General features: G+C 38.2%; 1 protein-coding gene across 3 annotated transcripts in view; it reads left to right on the top strand.

Annotated features, from left to right (window-relative positions):
• TRIM4 (tripartite motif containing 4) overlaps window positions 1-16,204 on the top strand; it is a 28,110-nt gene extending 11,906 nt beyond the window's left edge. Inside the window, exons 4-7 of one of the 3 annotated variants that reach the window (XM_036309932.1) lie at window positions 1,642-1,664; window positions 1,925-2,022; window positions 9,610-9,670; window positions 15,386-16,204. In XM_036309932.1, the coding sequence (XP_036165825.1) occupies window positions 1,642-1,664; window positions 1,925-2,022; window positions 9,610-9,670; window positions 15,386-15,425 (222 nt within the window). In that variant the 3' untranslated portion in view covers window positions 15,426-16,204. Of the gene's footprint in view, window positions 1-1,641; window positions 1,665-1,924; window positions 2,023-9,591; window positions 12,131-15,385 lie in introns of those variants that run through there. The other 2 variants (XM_036309930.1, XM_036309931.1) reach the window with 2 other exon arrangements.
• The last annotated feature ends 4,450 nt before the right edge of the window (window positions 16,205-20,654 follow it).

Genomic DNA, 20,654 nt, shown 5'->3' with positions numbered 1-20,654 from the left:
TAATATATTTTTTTAAAAAAATATATATTTTATTGATTTTTTACAGAGAGGAAGGGAGAGGGCTAGAGAGTTAGAAACATTGATGAGAGAGAAACATTGATCAGCTGCCTCCTGCATACCCCCTACTAGGGATGGGCCCGCAACTAAGGTACATGCCCTTGACTGGAATCAAACCTGGGACCCTTCAGTCTGCAGGCCGATGCTCTATCCACTGAGCCAAACCAGTCAGGGCTGTAACATATTTTTTAAACTTTTCGATCTCCAGTTGGTTGAATCCATAGATGCGGAATCTTGGATATGAGGGGTGACAGTTTTCCATAGAATCAGTACACGAAAACATATTATTCATTTTACTATTAGCAAACTTTGGGTTGTTTCCAGTGTTTACTGTTACAAAAAGCACTTAAGAACATCTTGTTTTAGTTCACTTAATGTGTACATTTTCTGTCAGTTATGTATCAATGAGAGCAATCTCTGATCACAGTAGTTGTACCAATTTACACCATTGCTAGCAAAGTGTGAAAGATCCAGTTGCTCTATATCCTTATCAATACTTAGAATGATCAGTTCTTTAATTTTAGCCATCTGAAATGATGTATGATGTTATCTCATGCCCTCAATCAGCACCTCTTCCCTCTTCCTGAAAGGTACATGGGCATTTGATGACTAATGAGGTTGAGTACTTTTCAAATGGTAATTAATCATTTTGATATATTTCCTTTTTAAAAAAACAAACAAAACAAAACAGCTTTCTTGAGATATAATTCCCCCATTTTAAGTGTACAATTGAGCAATATAATTTTATCAAGTTGTGCAACCCTTACCACAATCCAGCTTTAGAGCATTTCCGTAAGATCCGTTTTTGTTTGCAGTTAATCTCTGTTCTTACTCCCAGCCTCCCACAACCTACTTTCTGACTCTGTAGATTTCACTTTTTTGAATATATCACACAAACAATCATATTATGTTGTCTTGTATATCTATTCTTTCATCTAATATAATGGTTTTGAGTTTTATTTATGTTGTAGCATATATTAGTACTGCATTTGCATTCCTATTTAAATTCCTGAGCAGTTCTCCATTGATTGTAGAATACAGCACATTTTGTTTATCTTTTCACAAATTGATGGGCATTTGGGTTGTTTCCATCTTTTGGCTGTTATGAATAATGCTGCTTTGAACATTTGTCTGATATTCTGTGTGTGAACATATTTTTTCAAGATAGTAGGAGCAGAATTGCTAGGCAGTTTGGTATATTTAACTTTTTAAGAAGCTGCTAAACTCTTTTCCAAAGTGGCTGAACCATTTTATATTCTCACCACATCCTAGCCAACATTTGTTACTGTCTCTGATTGAAAGAGAATAGATGGAGAAGTTGGCGAAAAGCAGGAGAGAGTTAATGTTATATTGCCAAAAGAGGAAGAATAGAGTTTCAAGAAAGGGATTGATTGACATTGTCAACTAGTACAGAGGGGTCACAGGAGAAAAACAAGGACATTGTGTCAATTCATTTGCTTTGGCAGCAAGAGATCATATGTGACATAAACAAAAGCAGCTGACAGAAAAATACTGCTCACAAAGTTGAGTACCAGCTCTCAAGAGGAAGGTACAAACTTACTTCTTTCTTTCTTCTCTTCACAGAATCCAAAAGATCTTTTGACCAGGTATGAACTCCTTCTTTCTTATGGGGGTCTGCATGGAATGGTAAAGATATAGCTTGAGTAGAGGGGAAACAAGGCCGGGCTCCATGGGGCAATCTGGTCACACCTGGAGGGGCCTGTGGAAGAAGAGTTCTGTTCACTTTTGCAAGAAGGAATAGAAGAGAAGTTGTCTAAGCTTTGGAGTGGGAACCTTCATAGGAGTTGGGGGTCTTAGCTGCCCTAGTTGTCTCCTAAGAAGAGCATCCTTCTGTACTTCTTTTTAGGAGTGAGAACCAAGATGTAAACTATTCCCTTGAAGTTCTAGAGGTGAAGACTCTGTGCCATATACCATTGATGAAGGAAATGCTGAAGCGATTCGAAGGTGAGCAGAACTTCTAGGAGTTGGAGCTTTCTATAAGTCTTTAAAATAAGAGAATAAACAAAGAGAAGTCTGGAAAGGAAGGAGGAAACAGGATATGAAACTAACCAGAGGGTCAGGAAAAATGGTAATTACTTAGGAATGAATGGATATATGCTTCATTCAAGAAACATTTATTTAGCCCTAGCCAGTTTGGCTCAGTGGATAGAGCATTGGCCTGCAGACCAAAGGGTCCTGGGTTTGATTCCTGTCAAGGGCACATACCTTGGTTGCAGGCTCCTCCCCGGCCTAGGGCCTTGGTCGGGGCTTGTGCAGAAGGCAGCCAATCAATGTGTTTCTCTGACATCAATGCTTCTCTCTGTCTTTCTCTCTCTCTTCTCTCCCTAAAAACCAATGGAAAAATATCCTTGGGCAAGGATTAACAACAACAGAAAACAAAACAAAGAAACATTTAACACATACTATGTGTTGTTATAAGGCACTAATGATACAGAAAGAAAAAGACCTGTTCCTTCTAAGTATTCATAAGCAAATTGGAGACATAGACACATATCACTGTAATATTGTGGATTCAGTGTTTATCAGTGGTATGAAATATTATAGATGTACAGAGGAAGAGCTCTGTTGCAGGTGAAGTAGGGAAGTTTTCACAGCAGAGATGACAGTTTTGGCATTTGAGGGTTAACCGAGGTAAAGCCAGGTAGACTCCCTGAGTTGAGCAATGGAACTGAGAGTCTAGGGCAGGGGTCCTCAAACTTTTTAAACAGGGGGCCAGTTCACTGTCCCTCAGACCGTTGGAGGGCCGGAATATAGTTTAAAAAAAACCTATGAACAAATTCCTATGCACACTGCACATATCTTATTTTGAATTAAAAAAACAAAACGGGAACAAATACAATATTTGTATTTGCATGTGGCCCGCGGGCCGTAGTTTGAGGACCCCTAGTCTAGGGAGAACAAAAAAAGTGAGAGTTTGCAGAGTACTGGAGAGGAGATGGCTATACAGAGAAAGAACCCTGATGATGTACAGAGGCAGCCCTGAGTTTTCAGCAGAGTACTGGTCAGAACAAGTTTGTGAAGAACTACCTGAGGTTAAGGAAGGAAGTTTCCAAAATTATTATAAGGAATAGTTCCTGATGCTCACACAGGCCTAGAAACAGTACCTGTTTCTACCAGCCAGACTGGAACATTCTTAATTCATGATTACTGAATAGAGTATTCAGGAAAGTCTTGCCTCATTAGTGGGGAATAATTAACCTATACTGAGCAGTGCTTTGGACTCACCATAAAAATCATGAATGAAGACTCCAAATGATCAAATTATTCCTGAGTAATTGCATCCCAGGACAAGCTCAAGAAGATTGATTAGAATTTTAAAAAATGAGTGCGTGTTCAGCAATGTAAATGCACAATCTTTGGCACCCAATCAAAGATGATCAGGCATGCAAAGAAGTAGGAAAACATGACTCATAATGAGAATAATTAATAGAAATTGACCCAGGATTGATCAGGTTATTAGAATAAACATAAGACATTAATACAGTAATTATAACTGTTCTGTAAATAGGCATATAGAGACATGGAAGATATAAAAAAATAACCCTGGATCAAACTTCTAGAGATAAAAACTTGAATGACTTAGATGAAGAATACACAGGTTTGGATAAATAGATGATTAGACATTGCAGAAAAAAAAATTAACGAACTTGAAAATGGAGCAGTGGCAACTTTACAAAATGAATGAAATGCACAGAGTAAAGTACTTAAAATGAAAAGAGCATCAGAGAGGTATGGGACAACTTCATGCAGTGTAATACATGGTAGTTGGGTCCTTGAAGGAGAGAAGTAGGATGGGATGAAACAAAAGTATTTGAAAAAATAATGGCCGAACATTTTCCAAATTTATTGAAAACTGTAAGTACACGGATCCAATAGCTCAACAAATCCTAAGCACAAGAAATATGATGAAAACAACAAAAGCAGTGCTAAAAAAGAAAATGTTAAATATAACAGGATAAAAAGAACATATTATAGGGGGAACAAAGATAAAGATGACATCACATATCTCATGGGAAACAATGCAGGTGAACGAAATCTTTAAAGAACTAAAAGAAAAAACCTAGAATTAAAAGATTACCTGAAATGATAATGATATAAGTAAATATATATATATATATATTTTTGTCATTTAAATATCGTTAAAAGTAAATAGTGATGGTTAATTTACATATTAACTTTATTGGGCCACTGGGTGCCCAGATATTTGGTCAAGTATTATTTTGGTTGTTGCTGTGAGTATTTTGGATGAGATTAACATTTAACTTGGGAAACTTGAGTAAGACAGATTATCCTCCATAATGTTGGTGGGCCTCATCAAATCAGTTGAAGGCCTAGCTAGAACAGAAGGCTGGACCACTCCACCCCAGCCCTGAGCAAGAGGGAATTCTACAGTAGATTGCCTGTGGACTTCAGCAGTTTTGGCTCCTTTCAACTGGAGCATCAATTTTCCATGGGTCTTGAGCCTGCCCATACACAGTAGATTTGAACTTTCCAGTCACCATATTCATGTGAGCCAATACCTTTATAATCTTTCTCTCTGAATATACGCACACATCCTATTTGTTCTATTTCCCTTGGTACCCTGACTAATACAGTAATTGAATGTTTAAACAGACAGACAAAACAATAACATTGTGGAGTTTGTAACATATTACAAGTAAAATACACAATAATAGCATGAACGTTGGGAGGGAAGAATGTAAGTATACTATTAAACAGTTGTTATATGTGAAGTGGTATAATATCACTTGAAGGTAGATTCTGGTAAGCCTCACAACAACCACTAAAATAAAACAGATAATTAAAACAAAGGAGATAAAGTGGAATCATAAAAATATTTGATAAATCAAGAAGAAGACAGAAAAAAGAACAAATAGGAAAAATAGAAGACATATTGGAGGTATCACACTACCTGATAAACTATACTACAAGGCCATAGTAATCAAAATAGCATGGTACTGGCATAAAAACAGATAGAGATCAATGGAACAGAATAGAGAGCCCAGAAATAAACTCACGCCTATGTGGGCAATTAAAATTTCATAAAGGAGGCAAGAAAATACAAGGGGGTAACTAAATGGTGTTGGGAAAATTGGACAGATACATGCCAAAAAATGAAATTAGACCACCTTCTTACACCACATAGAAGAATAAACTCAAAATGGATTAAAGGCTTAAATGTAAGACTTAAAACCATAATCCTCCAAGAAAACATAGGCAGTAAAATCTCTGGCAGTATTTTTTTCTGATATATCTCCTCTGGCAAAGAAAACAAAAGGCAAAAATGAACAAATGGGATTATATTAAAAAAAAAAAGTTTTTGCACAACAAAGGTAACCATGAATAAAACAGACAACATACTGAATGGGTAATGGTAATTGTGAATGATAAGTTCAATAAGGGATTAATACTCAAAATTTATAAGGAACTCATATAACTCAACAAATAAGTAAATAAGTAAAACCCAAACAATCCAATTAAAAAGTGGGCAGAGGACTGAATAGACACTTCTCCAAAGAAGACTTACAAATTGTCAATAGACATGAAAGATGCTAAAGCCACTGTCAGAGAAATACAAATTAAAACCACAGTATCATCTTACACCTGTCATATTGTCAATAAATCAACAAGTGTTGGTGAGGATGTGGAGAAAAGGGAACCCTCATGCACTTTTGGTAGGAATGCAAATTGGTGCTATGGAAAATAGTGTGGAGGGTTCTCAAAAAACAAAAGGCAAAAATGAACAAATGGGATTATATAAAAAAAAAAAGTTTTTGCACAACAAAGGTAACCATGAATAAAACAGACAACATACTGAATGGGTAATGGTAATTGGGTAATGGCTGCCTTATGACCCAGCCATTTCACTTTCGGATATATATCCAAAGAAACCCAAAGCACTAATTCAAAAGAATATATGCACCCCTATGTTCATTGCAATGTTAATTTACAATAGCCAAGATACGGAAATAACCCAAGTGCCCATCAATAGACAGGTGGATAAAAAAGTAGTGGTACAGCCATGGCTGGTGTTTGTCAGTGGTTAGAGCACAGGCCCCAAATGGTCAAGGATTCGATTCCTGGTCAAGGGTACATACCTGGGATGCAGGTTCGATCCCTGGCTCTGGTTGGGGAAGAGGAGGCAACCAGTCGATGCACCTCTTTCAGATCAATGTTTCTCTCCCTCTCCCCGCCTCCAAACCTCCCTCCCTTCCACTTTCTCTAAAAAGCAATGGAATAAATATCCTAGGGTGAGGATTAACAACACCAACTACAAAAAGTAGTGGTACATATATTCAATGGAATATTATTTGGCCATAAAACAGAATGAAATCTTACCATTCGCAACAGTGTGAATGGACCTAGGAAGTGTTATGCTAGATAAAATAAGTCAGAGAAAGACAAGTACCATTTGATTTTACTTATATGTGGAATCCAAAGAACAAAATAAATAAAACTGAAACAGACTCATAGACACAGAACAGACTGATGGTTGCTAGAGAGGAGGGTATTGGGGCACTGGGTAAAAAGATGAAGGGATTAAGAAGTAGAAATTGATAGTTACAAAATAGTCATGGGGAGGTAAAGTGCAGCATAGGGAATATAGTTAGTAATACTGTAGTAACTATGTATGGTGTCAGGTGGTCCTGGAGTATCTGGGGGAACACTTTATAAAGTATATGATTATTTAGCCACTGTGCTGTACACCTAAGACTAATACAAAATAATATTGAATGTAAGCTGTAATTGAAAAGTAAAATGAAAAGAAAACATATAGCAAGATGATAGATACAACCCAATTATAGTATTAATTATTAAATATAAATTGTCTTATATCCTAATTAAAAGATGGAGATTAATTGGATTGGATAAAAAAGCAAGACTCAACTGTATGCTGCAAGAAATACATTAAATATAAATACATGTTAAAAGTAAAACAATGGAAAAAGATACACCATGCTAATATTAGTCAAAAGAAATCTAGAGTGGCTATATTAATACCAAAGATTTCAGAGCAAAAAATATTATCAGAGATAAAAAAGGTAACTTACTAATGATAAATGGGTTAATTCATCAGGAGAACATAACAGTTCTAAACATTTATACATGTAATAACAGCTTCACAATATATTAAGCAAAACTAGTAGAGCTACAAGGAAGGATAGACTAATCCATAATTATAGCTGGTGTTTTAATACTTTCAATAATTTTTAGAACAAGCAGGCAGGAAATCAGCAAATAGAGTAGGCTTGAAGATCACTAGTAACCAACTTTATTTCACTGATATATATATATATATATAACACCAGAATACACATTTTTAAAAAGTGTGCATGGAATATTTTAACTAGATAGACCAAGGTAGGCCATAAAACAAATCTCATTAAATTAAAAAGAATTCAATTTATGCAAAGTATGTTTTCTGACCATAATGCATTTAAGTTAGATATTAGTAACAAAAATGTCCATGGAAAAGTCCCAAATATTAGGAAACTAAATACATACTTCTAGATAACCCAGGAATTAAAAGAGAAATCAAAAAGGAAATAGTAAGTTCTTTGAACTGAATGAAAGGGAAAATACAAATCAGAATTTATGGGGTACAGCTAAAGCAATCCTTAAGGAGAAATTTATAGCACTAACCTATAAGAAAGTTCTCAATTCAGTATCCAGTTCCCACCTTAAAACACTGGAAGAAGAGCAAATAAAGCAAGCAATTAAAAGAATGGAAATAGCTGAAACCGGTTTGGCTCAGTGGATAGAGTGTCGGCTTGCGGACTGAAAGGTCCCAGGTTCGATTCCGGTCAAGGGCATGTACCTGGGTTGCGGGCACATCTCCAGTAGGAGATGTGCAGGAGGCAGCTGATCGATGTTTCTCTCTCATCGATGTTTCTGACTCTCTATCTCTCTCCCTTCCTCTCTGTAAAATATCAATAAAATATATATTTAAAAAAAAAGAAAGAATGGAAATAGAAATATTACAATAGAATACAGAAAAACAGAAAATTATTGAAACCAAAGGCTAATTTTTGGAGAAGATTGATTTTATTAATAAACGTTTAACTAGAATGACCAGAAATAATTTTATTAACCAATGTCATCCCAATAAATTCAATAAAAAAAGAATGAGAGAGGCAACATCACTACAGATTCTACAGATATTAATAGGATAATAAGTGAATATTATGAACAACTTTTTGCTGATGCATTTGACAACGTAGGTGAAATGGACAAAATCTTTAAAAGACACAAATAACGCTTGCTTAAGAATAAACAGATAACTGGAATAACTTAATTTCTATTAAAGATATTGGTGTTATAGTTAAAAACCTTCCCAAATGGCCTTACTAGTGAATTCACCAAACATTTAAGAAATAAATATGTATTCTACATGAACTCTTACAAAAAATTGAAGAGGAGAGAATATTTCCCAATTCATTCTATGAAGCCTGCATTGCCATAATACTAAAATCAAAGACATTACAAGAGAACTATAGATCCGTGTTTCCTATGAACATAGAATAATTCTAAAAATGTTAGCACACTGAATCTAACAACATATTAAAAGAATAATTAAAAGGATAATCACAACCAAATGGTTTAAATATTTAAAAAAAATAAATGTAATTCACCACAGTAGCAAACTAAAAAGGAAAATATGATAAGTTCATAGATGCAGAAAAGCATTTGTCAAAACGCAACATCCGGTCATGATTTTAAAAATAAGACAAATTAGAGAGATATGGAGAGTCAGAGGGGAGAGAATTTGGAGGCAGGGAGGCCAGGAGGATGTTATTAACAAAGTTAAAGTGAGAGATGCTGAAGATCTGAGTAAAGACAGTGGTGGTGAGAATGAGAGGAGGAAAAGAATCTGACTGATATTTCAGAGGTAGAATTGATAGAACTTGGTGACAAATTAGTCATTGAGGGTTAGAGGGAAAGAAGAGTCAAATAACTGCAAGATGTCAAAGTGTGAGTATCTGGGTGGAGGTAATGCTTTTATACCTTAGAGACATAGAAGACAATGATATCTGCATTTGTAGGGGCCTCGTCCCAAGTGGGTGGAAGGAGACTTAGGATAGTAAGTTCCGTTTTGAGTTATCTGTTGGGGGTCTATGGAGATGCCAAGTGAACAACTGGAACCAGTGAAGAGAAACCTTGTTAATGATGACATTCATGTGTACCTGTACAAAGGACCAGCCAGTCAACAGTCTTGGTCTAGTTCTGATTCAACAAGTCAGAATTTGTTAATATTTCTCCAAATTTTTTGCTGGTTGTGAAGTCTTATGGCCGTGATCTAATGAGCTCCCTATTTTCTAGGTCTTAGTCTTTTGCAGTGGAAGGGAAATGAGGATTTCAGTTGCTAGTGTCCCACCTGAGGGATAGTTGAGAGGCAATGAGGTGTCTCATGCCTGACAGTAGATGTTAGGAGGAGAAGGATAGAACTGAAACTGGAATGATGGGTGTTTCTGGAGGAGGGCTGGTGGTAAGCTCTTGCATTATTTATCTCAGCTCTCTTTTTCTCTGCAGTGGCTATCAGTGCAGCTGAAGACACAGGTCATCCCCACCTTGTCTTCTCCCAGGAAGGGAGGTATGTGAAAAATGGAGCACCCGCCAGTTCTAGGCCATTACTTTCTACAGCATGGAACTACTTTACTGGATGGAGGCCTTCTCAGCAGAACACACACTTTGTGGAGAGATTTCAACACTTACCATGTGTTTTGGGAAAGAACGTTTTCACTTCAGGGAAACATTACTGGGAAGTTGAGAACCGAGATACCCGGGAGATTGCTGTGGGGGTGTGTCAGGAGGACGTCATGGGGATTGTTGATAACGCAGAAATGTCTCCTCATGTGGGCATCTGGGCTATTTGTTGGAGTCCTGCTGGCTATTGGCCCCTAACAGGCTCCCCTGTGAGTCTCACCAAGCTAGAGCCAGCTCTCCACCGGGTAGGCATTTTCCTAGATTATGGGGCTGGAGATATCTCATTCTACAATGCTGTGGATGGAGTGCACCTACACACTTTTTCTTGTTCTTTTGTCTCATGTCTCCGGCCGTTTTTTTGGTTGAGCCCATTAGCATCTTTAGTCATCCCACCAGTGACTGGTGGAAAGTGATCATGGCTATTCTTCCCTGGCCCAAGAATGCCTACCTATGTCCCAGGGACACCCATTTCTTGGCCCTCTTCTTTAACTTCATAGTGATCCTTCATAGTACACCAGTACTATCCATTCAGAACTCCATTTTTGTGTTTTGTTCATCTCCCTGTATGTCCTGTAGACAGATATGGCTGATCCTGTTGGTTGCCTTTCTAGCCACTTGCCACACTTCTCAGCTTCTCTTCTGGATCTTTCTAATTGAACTGTTTGGTGTCTGCCCTCTATGTGCTTCAGGAGAAGCAGTCCCATGTGAGGTAATTCTGGCCGATGAGATAGGTTGGGAAGTTTTCCAAGATGGGGAAACTTTCTGGGGAATATTTTTGTAGCTTCTAAAAAGAGGTATTTGGAAAGCCACAGCTCTTTTCTGATATTAGCAGCTGTCTTGGAACTGAGGAGAGTACAGTAACAGTGGAAAGGAAGAAAAAACATGGTCTTTGCTGGCATCATCAAACTGTTGGCATTTCCCTAATCCCAAACTACTTGTTATCTGAGATTATTGCTCCCTTTTTGTATGAGGCGATTTTAGTTGCATTTTGGTTACTTGCCGTCTGAAGTGTTCTAACTGGTGCTATAGGCACATAGCGTGGACATCCCACCGTTGAGGCTTATCTCATTTTTTTCTGAAACTTGACAAATGTATGGAATCCACATTCACTTCAATTGCGTAATTCCTCTTTCCAGTAAGTACTATATCCTTCACTTTTCTGTATCAGAAAACTGAGGCAGTCTTCTCTGACTCTGCCCATGTTACTACTCTCTTCACCTGACCAGGTCTCAGCCGTCAAGTGTTGATTATGCTGTCTCTCTGTTAAAATCATAGGTTGTATATACAAGTTTATTAATATAGTGGAAATGTTGAAAAACTTTTAAGTATTTACACTGTGCTAGCCTCTTCACATAATGCTTTCATATGGAGATTAAAGTCCTATTTTTACAAGTGAGAAAACAAACCTTTAGAGTAACTCACTAATTATTGCTTAACTGGCAAATGGGAGTGTTGGGATTAAATTTAGATCTGTTTGAGATGAAAGCCACACTTTTTTCTACTCTGCATTTATTTGTAAGTATTTATTGAATGCAGAGTAGGTCAGCATACATTTGTTTCTTATTTTCTTACATGTTTTTATCCTATATATGTGTTTTTCTCTTTAACTTTATACTCTCAATTGTAAGCACAAAAGAGGATTGTGGAAGTTACTGGATAGTTATTTTAAAAATAATGATTGTTGCTCTCGTTATAAAAGTTGTGCACTACTTATAGAAAATTTGGAATGTACAAAGTGTGTAAAGAAAGTCATCAGTGGTCCCACCATTACTAACATGTTAATGTATTTTCTCCTAGATTTTCAATAGATTTTCTGGCAGTGATTTAACAAGGCTTCTTTCAAAACTTCTAGCACCCTTCCTAACTCCTCTCCCCCTTCCTGTGGCCCAGCCCATTCTGGCTTATCTTCCTATTCAGCCAGGCCAATAAGATTTCATTTAATGATTTCTGCTGAGTTCTCCTTAACTATCCAAGTTACTTGAGGTTATGAGTTGAATGTGTCCTCCAAAAAGATATGTTGAAGTCCTACCCGTGAGTATGACCTTATTGGGAAATTAAGTTGAAATCATTAGGGTGGGACTAACCCAATGTGACTGGTATTATAACTAGAGGGAAATTTGTAAACACATACACACACACATGAAATGCCATGTGAAGACATGGAAGATGGCTATAGGAGAGATTGGAATTATCAAACCAAGGAATGCCTGGGCTGCTAGAAGCTGGGAAAGGAAGGAAGAATCCTCCTCTAGAAGCTTCCAAGAGAGCAGGGTCCTGCCCACACCTCAATTTTTGGACTTCTGGCCTCCATACTGTGAGACAATAAATTTCTGTGGTTTTAAGGCAACCAGTGTGTGGTACTCTTTAATGACAACCCTAGGAAAATAATAGGTTCCATCAGGACTTCTTCTAGTACCTGCCTTGTTAATTTCCAGTCCTTGGGAAACTTATCAGTACCTTTACTCCTCTCTTTGTTCTGGGCTGTTGAACCAGGTTGATTGGCTCTACTCCAAAGTCTTACTCTGACTTAAAGAGGGCTCTTTGAGCTGCTTGGTAAACAAACTTCAATTTTTGATCCCTTAACTTCCTTTTATATCTCTGGTGGCAGTGATTCCAAGCTTTTTCTTATTTTCTCAAGCTTTCATGAGCTGCCTTTCATACCACTGTAGCTGGGGTAAAACTTTACTTCTACCTATCTTAGGTTTTCAGATAGGATTCTAACAAAAAATTAACAAGAAAAAGAACAGTTTGTTAAAAAAGAACATGCAGCATATGACACTTGAGAGAAACTAAAATGAAGAGTAGCTCAAATTGGAGGCTTAGCATTCTGACTTACATAGTATCTTCAACAAAGACCAATAAATTTGTAGAGAAATAACAGGACAAAGGAAAGCAGTGTTAGCCTCCCCAGGGTGGCAGGTTGCAGGAAGGTAAATATATGTGAGGAAACTAATGGAGTAGTTTGTTTGAAGATTCTTCTGGTGCTGTGTCTGAGTTAAGAGGCTGCTTCCAGTAAAAGGAAAATTTATATCATGCCTTTAGGTAGAAAAGGAGGGGGGAGGGGTGTGCTTTTCCTGGATTTTCTGCTACTTATTTGTCTCAGCTCAACATAACTTACACTAGAGGCCTGGTGCACAAAAATTTGTGCACTCAGGGTGTGGGGGAGTCCCTCAGCCCGGCCTGTGACCTCTTGCAGTCTGGGACCCCTTGGGGGATGACCACCTGCTGGCTTAGGCCTGCTTCCCAGGGGATTGGGCCTAAGCTGGCAATCAGACATCCCTCTGGCAGCCCGGCAGCCCTCGGGGATATCCACTTGCCAGCGGGGAGCAGACCTAAGCTGCAGTCAGACATCCTTAGTGCTGCTGAGGAGGCAGGAGAGGCTCCCACCACCACCGCTGTACTGGCAGCAATCAGCCTGGCTTGTGGCTGAGCAGAGCTCCCCCATGTGGGAGCGCACTGACCACCAGAGGGCAGCTCCTGCATTGAGCATCTGTCCCCTGGTGATCAGTGTGTGTCATAGTGACCAGTCATTCCCAGTCTTTCTGCTGTTAGGGTCAGTTTGCATATTACCCTTTTACTATATAGGATAGAGGCCTGGTGCACGGGTGGGGGCCGGCTGGTTTGCCCTGAAGGGTGTCCTGGATCAGGGTGGGGGTCCCGCTGGGGTGTCTGGCCAGCCTGGGTGAGGGGCTGATGGCTGTTTGCAGCTGGTCACACCCCCTTCAGGGTGGGGGTCCCCACTGGGGTGCCTGGCCAGTCTGGGTGAGGGGCTGAGGGCCGTTTTCAGGCTGGCTGGCGACTGAAGCTCCCAGCCTCTCCTTTTCTTCTTCTTCTTTTTTTTTTTTTTAAATTCTGGGATTTATTTACCTTCTATAATTGAAACTTTGTTGCCGTCACTGGAGCTAAGAGCCGGCTCCAGCTCCATGGCCAGGCTGAAAGCAGGTTTCTGGGGTTTGTTTAGCTTCTGTAATTGAAACTGTTGCTTTCGGAGCTCAGAGCTGGGCCACAGCAGGCGGGAAACCTTGGCTTCCTCCATCACTGGAGCAAGCAAGCCTCCTGCTCGCTTCAGCTGAGTGGCTGCTGGCCACCATCTTTGTTGGTGGTTAATTTGCATATCGCCCTGATTAGCCAATGGGAAGCATAGCGAAGGTATGGTCAATTACCCTTTTTGTCTTTTATTAGATAGGATGTTAGGCATATTTTGGGGTGACACATTAGGGTCCTTTACTACTTACTATTGCAAAGAACTTGCTTTTTTTTACTGAGAAAAAAAATTTTTCTGGTACTGTACCCAATTCTTTGTTCTTTTTTTTTGAGTCTTGATATTGGCCCCGCTCATATCCTGAGTATGGGATGGGACCCATGTGTTGTATTTACTAAAACTCAAATAAGCTTTTCTAATGTACAAACAAGATTGAGAATAAACTTGTAATAGCTTCCAATTTTACTTGGAGGTTTCTCTGAGTCTTTACTATGTTAAATGTATTACCTGACTCATTAGCAGAAGTATTTATTATGTAGCCTCAAGAAAGGTTATTTAACCACAGACACTTTAACTTTAGCTTTGGGAGCAGAAATTAACACTTCCCCCAAGACAGTGTGACAATGACTTTTTTTGTTTTAAATCCTCACTGGAGGATATTCTTTTCCATTGATTTTTAGAGGGAATAAAAGGGAGGGAGAAAGAGTGGGGAGAGAGAAACATCATTGTGAGAGAAATACATGGACTGGTTCTGGTTGCCTCCCCAATGGGGTGCCCTGAACTGGGGAGGGGAGAGTAAACCCACAATCGAGGTACATGCCCTTGATGAGGAATCTAACCCTTTAGTCTGTGGGTTAATGCTCTGACCACTGAGCAAATCTGGCCAGGGCTGACAATGATCATCCTACACTTTCTCCAGGTGATCTTGACCATCTCAGATTTCAACCTAGACTTGTGCTGCACAGCCCCCAAAGTTGGTGATGCGTGCTTTGGTTCTGTAAACTACTCATGCTATGTGATCCTGAATAGGGCTCTGTTAAAGTCTTTTTTCCCCCTGGAGACTGAGCTTGTGTTATGGAAAACACTCTGGGGACATTTTCCAATGATTTCTAGTCCTCTTTTTCCTGCCAGAGCCATGAAGGGGATCTTTTTCAACTTTTCTCTGAGAATTTGATGGGGTTCCTGGAGGTAAAACTCATGAATATGTGCCCCCTCTCCAAAACTGCAACTCTTAAGTTTCTCATCAAGCCAGTCCACTCAACCTTTGTCAAATCTACCGTTTAAGTTTATGGCTCTGGTGGATTTTGCTTCAGGTAAGTGGATCTGAGCTTCAACTCTGGATCTGTCTACCCAGATTTTGGGGTGGCAATTTGCCAGGCAGCCTCAGTTCTCTGCTGGGTCCAAGAAACGCCATTGCTTTTCAGCTTTCTCATCTTTTCTTTCTTTCTTTTTTTTTTTTTTTTAAGGATATGAGTTATAACTTCCAAATTTTTTACACGTTGGATCTGAAACTGGAAGTCTACTATCATAATATTAGAATAGGTTTCTTGTAGACCTCTGTAATGGTTAATTTTGACTGGGCTAATGGATATCCAGATAGCTGTAAAACATTATTTCTAGGTGTGGTGTTTCCAGAAGAAATGAACATGTGAATCAATAGACTAATTAAAGAAGATTGCTCTCACCAATGTGGATAAATATCATCTGATCATTTGAGAGCCTGAATAGAACAAAAAGGGAGAGGGAGGACAAATGTGTTCTCTGCTTCAGCTGGGACATCCATCTTCTCCTGCCGTTGGACATTGGTGCTCCTGGTTCTTAACCTTCAGGTTTGGACTGACATGTATACCATTGGTCTCTTGAATTTTTGGCCTTTGGACTCCAGCTGGAACTTACACCATTAGTCCCCATGGTTCTCAGGACTTTGGACTCCAACTGAATTATACCACCATCTTTACTGGTTCTCTAGCTTGCAGACAGAGGACTGTGGAATGTAGTCTTCATGATCATGGAGTCAGTGGCCAATGATCCATCCTATTGTTTCTGTTTCCCTGATCAATACAATCTCATATAGTTGGGTCCTACTTTTTAAAAAAATCCAGTCTGTCAATTTTTAACTATTATTTTAAATCATTCACCTTTAAATTTATTGTTTGTATAATGTATTGTTTGTATAGTGTACTACCTTTGGGTGGGGGCAGCCGGGGAGTGGTCAATTGGGGAAAAAGGAGACTTATGTAATATTTTAAACAATAAAGAATTTAAATAAAAAAATTGTATGGATTAAAAAAAAAAGTATGAGATATCTTTCCAGCAAAGGCAAGTGAATCCTTGATCATATATCATTACACTTGATGGCACAACTAGTCTAGGATTCTATGAGCTGCCCTTGGATACTCTTAATAAATTATTATTATTAAAAAATATATTCTATCTTGATAGCTGTTCTCTATTAGTTTCATTTCTTCTATGTTTCTTTTTCCTTTTTTTTGCCTTCTCTAATTTTGCTGAGCATTTTTGAAAAATCATTTTATCTCCTGTATATACTTATTAAATTTCTCTTAAAAACCTTTTTCATCATTACCATAGGGTTTACATTTTGAAGTATGAATCTACCTTCAAATAATGTCACTTCATGTATGGTGAAAGACTAAAACAATATGATCTTGATCCCCAGTACTTGTTCGATTGTTACACATTTCACTTCTGCATATGCAATAAATATCAACACATGGTTACTATTACGACTTTAAACACTCGCTTTAAACATCTTCTGTTATGTTCAAAGTAAGGGGGGGGGGGTGAAATGATAATGTAGAAAAAAGACACAATGAAGAAACCCAGGTAACTGAGGATGTATAAGATACTTTGGAAAGATATTTCATAGAATATCCATGCTGATGAATTAGAAGCTATAGACTACATCCATAGGCATCCAAGAGAGACTCACAGGAAAGATTGAGAAAATCACTGCTCCTCAGGAGTCTGGATGCTTAGTACAGCCTTCATTTTTTGTTGACTTGGTCTCTAAGAATGTAGGAGGTAGGTAATTCTGAAGTGAAAACGATTTTCAGAGTCAAAGGGATTAAGGTCCTCTGAATAAAATTGAAAGCACACTTATCTGCTCTTCCTCACAGTTTTGTCGTCATTGTTATATGGTGTAGATCTACAGAATGTTTCTTGACAGATCATCCTGGCTTTGTTTTTTCATTTAGTATGACACACTTTTAGGTCTTGCTTCTTCATCCATTGTAAAAATCTCTGACTTTTAATTGAACTGTCTAATTTATTTGTAGTTAATGATATAATTGGTATAATTGAGTTTAAATCTACCAACTTTTTAAAACTTTTTGCTTTCTGATGCAAGATTGGTTCAATACCTGCCAATTAATTAACATGATACATGACATAAACAAAATGAAGGATAAAAATCACATGATCATATCAATAGTTGCATAAAAAGCATTTGACAAAGTCCAGCAGTCATTTATGATAAAAACTCTCAGTAAAGTGGGAATAGAGAGAACATACCTCAATGTAATATATGAAAAACCAACAGCTAACATCATACTCAACCAGGGTAAACTAAAACCGTGTCCCTTAAGATCAGGAACAAGGCAAGAATATCAGTTTTACCACTCTTATTCAACATAGTCCTGGAAGTTCTAGTCATAGCAACCAAACAAGAAGAAATGAAAAGCATCTACATTGGAAAGAAGAAGTAAAACTGTCATTATTTGCAGATGGCATTATATATAGAAACCCTAAAGATTCCACCAAAACACTACTAGAACTGATAAATGAATTCAGTAATTTAGCAAGATGCAAAATAAATATTCAGAAATCAGTTGCATTTTTTATACACCAATAATGAACTACCAGAAAGGGAAACTAAGAAAACAATCCCATTTACAATTGCACCAAGAAAGGTAAAATACCTAGAAATAAATTTAACCAGGGAGGTAAGAGATTTATACTCAGAAAACTATAAGACACTGAAGAAAAAATTGAAAAAGATACAAATAATTGGAAGCACATGCCATGCTCAAGAAAAGAAGGAATTAACATCATTAAAATGTCCATACTACATAAAGAAATCCATAGATTCAACACAATTTCTTTAAAAATATCAATGGCATTTTTCATGTAGATCAAATAACTCAAAAACTTATATAGAATCACAAAAGACTGAATAGCCAAGCAATCTTGAGAAAGAAGAAAGTTGAGGTATCACACTATCTGCTATCAAACTATACTACAAGGCCATAGTAATCAAAACAGCATGGTACTGGAATAAAAACAAACATATAGATTAATGGAACACAATAGAGAGCCAGAAATACACCCACACCTATATGAGCAACTAAAATTTCATAAAGGAGGCAAGAACATACCATGGGGTAAAGACAGTCATTCAGTAAATGATGTTGGGAAAATTGGATAGATACATGGAAAAAAATAAAACTAGACCATCTTCTTGCACCACATACAAGAACAAACTCAAAATGGATTAAAGACTGAAACATGACAAAACCATTAAATTCCTAGAAGAAAACATATAAGGTAAAATTTATGGCATCGCTTTTAGCAATAGTTTTTTCTGATAAATCTCAGTCAAGGAAAACAACAAAAACATGAGCAAAGGAGACTACATCAAACTAAAAAGTTTTTGCACAACAAAAGGACATCCTGAATGGAAGAAGGTATTTGCCAATGATAATCCAATAAGGGGTTAATACCGAAAATTTATAAAGAACTCATACAACTCAACAACAACAAAATCCAATTAAAAAGTGGGCAGAGGACCTGAGTAGACACTTCTCCAAGGAAGTGTCTATAGACATATAAAAAGATGCTCTATGTCACTAATCACCATAGAAATGCAAATTAAAACCACAATGAAATATCTCATAGCTGTCAGAATTGCTATTATCATTAAATCAACAAACAACAAGTGTTGGCAAGGATGTGGAAAAAAGGGAACCCTTTTGTACTGTTGATGGGAATGCAGATTGCTGCAGCTACTATGGAAAATAGTATGGGGGGGGGTCCTCAAAAAATAAAAATAGATTGCCTTATGACCCCATGATTCCACTTCTGAAGAAACTCCAAAACTTGAATATATGCATATCTATGTTTACTACAGCGTTATTTACAATAGCCAAGATATGGAAGCAACCCAAGTATCCATCAATAGACAAATGGGTAAAACGTAGTGGTACATATACACAAGGGACTCTGCCATAAAAAAGAATGAAATCTTACCATTTGTGAATTTCTTGCATGCTTTACAATGTATTTCCTGTAATTCATATAAATAATAAAGTATCTAGACTATTATAACAAATATAATTTTCAACGCATAACTTAAAGTTTTTAAACATTCAACAGTATATTAATTGGAGTACTTAACACTAAGTGCTGTAAGCCATCCCCCAAAGTCTCAACAAAGGTTGAGTTCTCTTCTAAATCACCATCTAATGTAGATAATGGGGGTAACTCTTCTCCAAATGGTGACTCAGGGAATGAGATAGCTACCATCTTCTTGCTTCAGTGTCATTCTGGTATCACACAGCTAGCAATAGAAGAGGAGTACATAGGGAGGTCAAGTCAGATCCTTAACCTCTCAGCCTGGAAGTGACACACATCCATTAAGCTCACATCCCATTGGCCAGAATTAGTCACATGACCCTTCCTAGCTGTAGAGAGCAGCTACAGAGTTTGGACAGGTTCAAGACTAGGACTAATGAGAGGGCACGATCCTCTCGTGGCAAAGCCCTGTGCAAGTCCCAGCACAATAATAGCCCAAGGCTATAGTTGTAAGCTTGACCTTATGGTTCAAATCTGTGGTCCCACGTGGCTGAGCAATATGGGCTTTGGGAGGTTCAGCAAGTAAACAAAGCTTGATCAGGTGCATGTAATTGAGTAGATTCGAAACCAGCGAGAACGTTGTAAACATCTTGACCATGCCCTTACTTTGCCTCGTGGAATCTGGCTATAAAATAAAGACTCGGCTTGCAGGTTGTGGTGCTGTCTCTCCATTAAGAAAGCAGCATCCCACCTAGACCCAGCTTTCTTCTCTTGTCTGTCTTTTCTAAAACCTTCACCACCCTCCCTCAGGTTCACCCATGGCCATGCCAGCTTGGCATATATGGAACCCAAGGTGGGGCTGAGTATGGGGAACAGGTGCCTGAGTTCAGGTTCAACCTTGGCCATACTGGCTTGGCACACCTAGCCATAAAGAAAGGGGCTGACAAGTATAGTCTTCCCAGTGATCAGGAAAGTGAAATGGTTTGTTAAACACATAACACTATCTCTGACTTAAAAAGATATCAAACTTCATAGTCTATTGAGGAGGAAGGAGAGAGAAAGAAAAGAATGCAGCATTCACTGATTTGGGATACCAAGTTTAATGCTAAGAATTTTGCACACACTGTGTTTCGTTTATTTTTTTTCAAAGTTAAAGCATTAAAAGGTACTTTATAGACATTTATTTATTTTATATACTAGAGGCCCGGTGCACGAATTCATGCATGGGTGGGGTCTCGCCGGCTCCCCTCCCCCATCAGGGCTGATAGGGCCAGGCCGGCCAGGGGGAGGGGCCGCGGGCAGTTGGCGGGTGGTCCCCAACCCTGATCAGGGTTGGGAGGTGATCGGGGGTGGGGCCAACCAGGAGAGGAGACATGGGCAATTGGCCGGCCGGTTGCACTCCTGGTCAAGGGGACAATTTGCATATTAGGCTTTTATTATATAGGATTTTTATTAGATTTATTGGAGTGACATTGGTTAATGTTTCAATATACATTTTTATGATACTTGGTCTGTTTATTGCATTGTGTTCCCACCAAAGTCACACCATTTTTGTCACCATATATTTGGTCCCCCTAAC

Source organism: Myotis myotis, unplaced genomic scaffold (genome assembly GCF_014108235.1).
Source record: "Myotis myotis isolate mMyoMyo1 unplaced genomic scaffold, mMyoMyo1.p scaffold_m19_p_5, whole genome shotgun sequence".
NCBI lineage: Eukaryota > Metazoa > Chordata > Mammalia > Chiroptera > Vespertilionidae > Myotis > Myotis myotis.
This window is presented reverse-complemented; position numbering and strand designations above follow the sequence as displayed.